The sequence below is a fragment of the Trichechus manatus genome, unplaced genomic scaffold (assembly GCF_000243295.1).
Source record: "Trichechus manatus latirostris isolate Lorelei unplaced genomic scaffold, TriManLat1.0 scaffold00122, whole genome shotgun sequence".
Taxonomy (NCBI): Eukaryota; Metazoa; Chordata; class Mammalia; order Sirenia; family Trichechidae; genus Trichechus; species Trichechus manatus.
In genome coordinates this window covers 5,015,999-5,020,595 of record NW_004444058.1, presented here as the reverse complement: position 1 = coordinate 5,020,595, position 4,597 = coordinate 5,015,999, and the positions used below count along the sequence as shown (strand labels likewise).

The window sequence follows — 4,597 nt, the reverse complement described above, 5'->3', positions numbered from 1 at the left end:
CCCCCCGCCGCTGCCCCTACAGCCAGTATTCCCTGATGGAGGATGAGGACGACCTTCCCCACCATGAGGAACGGACGTGGTATGTGGGCAAGATCAACCGCACCCAGGCTGAGGAGATGCTGAGCGGCAAGCGGGACGGCACCTTCCTCATCCGCGAGAGCAGCCAGCGGGGCTGTTATGCCTGCTCTGTAGTGTGAGTGCCGGGGGCCAGAGGGGCGGGGGTCTGTTCTTGCCTTCACTGAGCTCTTATTGAGCACCTGCTTGTGCTGGACCTTGGGCAATGCAAGACTGTCCGGGCAGGAGAGGAGGCAGGGAGGCGCTGGGACGGCACCCAGGATGGAGATTGAGTCCCGGGGTGGGTGGGGGTGGGAGTCCAGGCAGGATGACCGGGGTGGCAGCAGGGCGGTGGAATGGGGCCTGGGGAGCCTAGGGCCCCATCTTACATGCCAGACGGCCCACACTCACAGGGTGGACGGCGACACCAAGCACTGTGTCATCTACCGCACAGCCACCGGCTTCGGCTTTGCAGAGCCCTACAACCTGTATGGGTCGCTGAAGGAGCTGGTGCTGCACTACCAGCACGCCTCACTGGTGCAGCACAACGACGCGCTCGCCGTCACGCTGGCCCACCCTGTACGTGCGCCAGGGCCCGGGCCTCCGCCTGCTGCCCGCTGACCGCCCTGCACCCGGCACCCATCGAGCTGAGCCGCCACAGACCACCCGCGCACAGAGGCTGGGACGGAGCCATGGACCCGCACAGCTGTGCCTCGGGCTTCCTTTGCTGCCTCCTCTCTGGCGTTCTCAGTCTGACAGCCTTCTCGCTGTCTCTTTCTGAGTTTCTCTCTCTCTTCATCTCTCTCTTTGTCTCAGTCTTTCTCTGTCTCTTCTCTCTGTTTTCCTTTCTTTCTGAGTCCATCTCTTTCTGTCTGTCTCAATCTCTTCTCTCTCTCAGTAGCTTCTCTTTCTCTCCTTCTCGCTTTGTCTTCCTCTTTCTCTTTCTTCCTGAGTCTCTCTCTCCCTCTGTCTGTCTTTTGCTACCTGTCTCTTTCTGTCTTTCTCATCCCTTGCTGAATGTCTCTCTTTGTCTCTGTCTCTCTCTTAGTCTCTCCTTCTCTCTGTCTCTCCCTACCTCTTTTTCTCTTAGTCTCTGTCTCTCTTCATGCCTCTCTCCATCTCTGTGTCGGGGGTCCCTCCACCCCTACCCATCCCCCCCACGGGCACTGCACTCCCATGGTTCTGGCCACCCGGTCCCGTGCCCTGTCTGTTGCAGGCCGCTGGGGTCCCTGAAACCACTCCTGGCTGCGCCTGCCTTGTTTACAGAGGCCCCTGGGCTGCGCGGCCCCAGCCCGGGTGCCCTGATTTTTAAGCCATAGACCTAGGGCCCGGGCAGGAAGGAACCTCGCTCAGCCACTTCCAAGAGCCTCTGCTGTGACATATGGGGCCGGGCGGGACCCGCCCCACATACCCCAACTTCCTCTCCAAACCCCCGAAGTGAAACCTGCCGCCAGGTTCTCCCCCACAGGTAGACTGCTACCGAGAAATCCCACCTCCATCCCCACCCTGAAAATCATTAAAAATAACTCAGGCGCTGGCCCCATCCGGCCTAGCCCTAGGAATGGAGGCCTCCCTGCCGCCAGCCGTGATTGCGACACTGCCCACAGCGCCTCCATTTGAGCCGACTCAGGCCTGCTTCTTTTATCATGTTGTGTTTTGATTTTATTTTCCTTGGCGGTCGAGCCCTCTCTTCCCTTCCTCTTCTGGGACAAGCATCCTGATTTTTATGCTGCCAGCCCAGGAAGGTGCATTTTGTACGGTACGTTGGCATCACCATGAATAAAGCTCTGGAACTGTTGGATCATGCTCACGACGGGCCTTCTCTGCAGCTGCACTGGGGGGTTGGGGGGGTGGGATTTGTGGGGTCCCACAGCCTGGGCCTGGGGTTTAACTGACCCACCTCTGAGGGCTGACACACATACCCACGCACCCCATTTAGCTGAGTGTTCAGAGAAAGTGAGGGACTTGCCTGGGGTCACAGAGGAGAGCTGAACCCTGAGCTATAGCCCTGGCCTACCCAGGGGACCCTAGACCCTTCCTGGTTCCTCAAGGGCCTCCAAATTCACCCCTCCTCCCATGCCAGCCCAAAGGGGCCCCCATGCCCTGGATGGCCCCCCTTTTCCTCAGGAAAGCCCCAGCCCCTCCACTCAGCATTGGAGGCCCTGCCTGCATTGGATACCCTCTGCACACCTGCTCCTTGGCCTCCAACATGCCACTGCTGGGTCTCAGTGGATGCCCGAGCTGGGTCATATTGTCACACCCTCCCCTAACAGCGTCCTCCACCTGGACTCTGGTTAACCACATTCCCCTCTTCTCAGGGTCCCTGTCCCTCGACCCAGGCTGAGCCTTTGTCCTTTTCTCCCCTTCCCAGATAGGTCTCTCGGGCCCAACACACCTGGCACAGGGGCAAAGGAATGAATTGTCCTTCGACAAGCCTCCCCTGACCCCTGGCCCAGCTCTGCCTGCTGGGCCCTTGGGGACAGGAGCTTCCTCCCTTGGCTTCAGAGCTCCTGAGCCTTCCTGGCCTCTGTCCCTGACCTATGCCTACTTAGGAGTTGCCCATAAATAACTCTGGAGCAGGTGCTGTGGTCTCTGCCCCTGGGTAGAAGACACAGGATAAAGCTCTCCAGCCCCAGCCAGGCTGAGCTGGGCCACCAATAGCCTGTTGCGGCCTCTTCCCAGTCCCTGCACTCAACCATCAGCTGTGTGCTCTTGAGAAAGCTGCCTCCCCTCTGATCCAATGTTTCCTCATTGCCAAGTTGGGTCAGTAGTCACTACTTTCCATCAGGACCTTCAGAGGGTTTGATAAAACGTGGGTTGTGCCACGAGCAGCAATTATGTGCTGTCAAGTCGATTCCGACTCATAGCGACCCCATGTACAACAAAACAGAACGCTGCCTGGTCCTGCGCCATCCTCACAATTGTTGCTGTGTTTGAGCCCATTGTTGCAGCCACTATGTCAATCCATCTCCTAGAGCGTCTTCCTTTTTTTTGTTGACCTCCTACTTTCCCAAGCATGATGTCCTTCTCCAAGGACTGGTCCCTCACGTCCAAAGTACGTGAGATGAAGTCTCACCATCCTCACGTCTAAGGAGAATTCTGGTTGTACTTCTTCCAAGACAGATTTGTTCTTTCTTCTGGCAGTCTGTGGTATATTCAATATTCTTTGCCAACACCATACTTCAAAGCATCAATTCTTCCTGCCTAGAGCAGGTGGGCACAAAATCCTGCAGTTACTTACTGTTATATTTGCACTGGGAAAATTGTGGCATTTACATTTATTGTTATTTTTTCAGTGGGGTTCAGCATAGGATAGGCACTCTTATCCAAAACCAAACTGTGTTGTTCTGAGTCTGGGGGAGGCTTCCAGGAGAAAGTGGGCTCTGCAGAGGCCTGGGGCATAGGGTAGAGGACTGTCCTGTCATGGGGACTTCAGGGAAACTCCGGTTTCTAAACCTGCTGCTACCACCACGCGCTCAGGCTTCCCCAGAACTGAGCGGGGGAAGGCCCAAAGGCACAGCTGGGGCCCTTGCTCCCCTCCCAGTTCAGCCTCCTGCCTGGCTTTTAACCAAACCAAACCCGTTGCCATCGAGTTGATTGCAACTCATAGCGACTCTATAGGACAGAGTAGAACTTCCCCATAGGGTTTCCAAGGAACAGCTGTTGGATTCAAACTGTTGACTTTTTGGTTAGCAACTGAACTTTTTTTTTTTTTTTTTAATTGTGCTTTAAGTGAAAGTTTACAATTCAAGTTAGTGTCTCATACAAAAATATACATACATTGTTTTGTGACCCTACTTGCTCTCCCCATACTGTGACAGCACACTCCTTTCCACCCCTGATTTGCCATGTCCATTCAACCAGCTCCTGACCCTCTCTGCCTTCCCATCTCGCCTCTGGACAGGAGCTGCCCGTTTGGTCTCTTGTATCTACTTGAGCTAAGAAGCATACTCTTCACGAGTATCATTTTATGTCCCATAGTCCAGTCTAATCTTTGTCTGAAGAGTCGGCCTTGGGAATAGTTTTAGTTTCAGGCCAAGTAGATACAAGAGATTAAGCGAGCAGTTCTTGTCCAGAGGCGAGATGGGAAGGCAGAGAGGGTCAGGAGCTGGTTGAATGGACATGGGGAATCAGGGGTCGAAAGGGGGAGGGTGCTGTCACAGAATGGGGAGAGCAAGTAGGGTCACAAAACAATGTATGTACAAATTTTTGTACGGGAAAAAATTTAAAAAAAAAAAGAGTTGGCCTTGGGAATAGTTTTAGTTTTGGGCTAACAGAGATCCTGTGGGCCATGTTTTCCAGGGTCCCTCTGGTCTCAATCAGACCATTAAGTCTGTATCTTTTTACTAGAATTTGAGTTCTGCACTCCACTTTTCTCCTGCTCTGTCAGGGACTCTCTGCTGTGTTCCCTGTCAGGGCGGTCATTATGGTAGCCGGGCACCATCTATTTCTTCTGGTCTCAGGCTGATGAAGTCTCTGGTTTATGTGGCCCTTTCTGTCTCTTGGGCTAATACTTTCCTTGTGTCTTTGGTGTTCTTCATTC

At 54.4% G+C, this 4,597-nt stretch overlaps 1 protein-coding gene across 1 annotated transcript in view; it reads left to right on the top strand.

Annotated features, from left to right (window-relative positions):
• The window catches only part of PIK3R2 (phosphoinositide-3-kinase regulatory subunit 2), a 9,917-nt gene extending 9,242 nt beyond the window's left edge, over positions 1-675 (top strand). The window contains exons 14-15 of the mRNA XM_004384391.2: positions 23-193; positions 468-675. Of these exons, the coding sequence (XP_004384448.1) occupies positions 23-193; positions 468-675 (379 nt within the window). The remainder of the gene's footprint in view (positions 1-22; positions 194-467) is intronic.
• Positions 676-4,597: the final 3,922 nt, after the last annotated feature.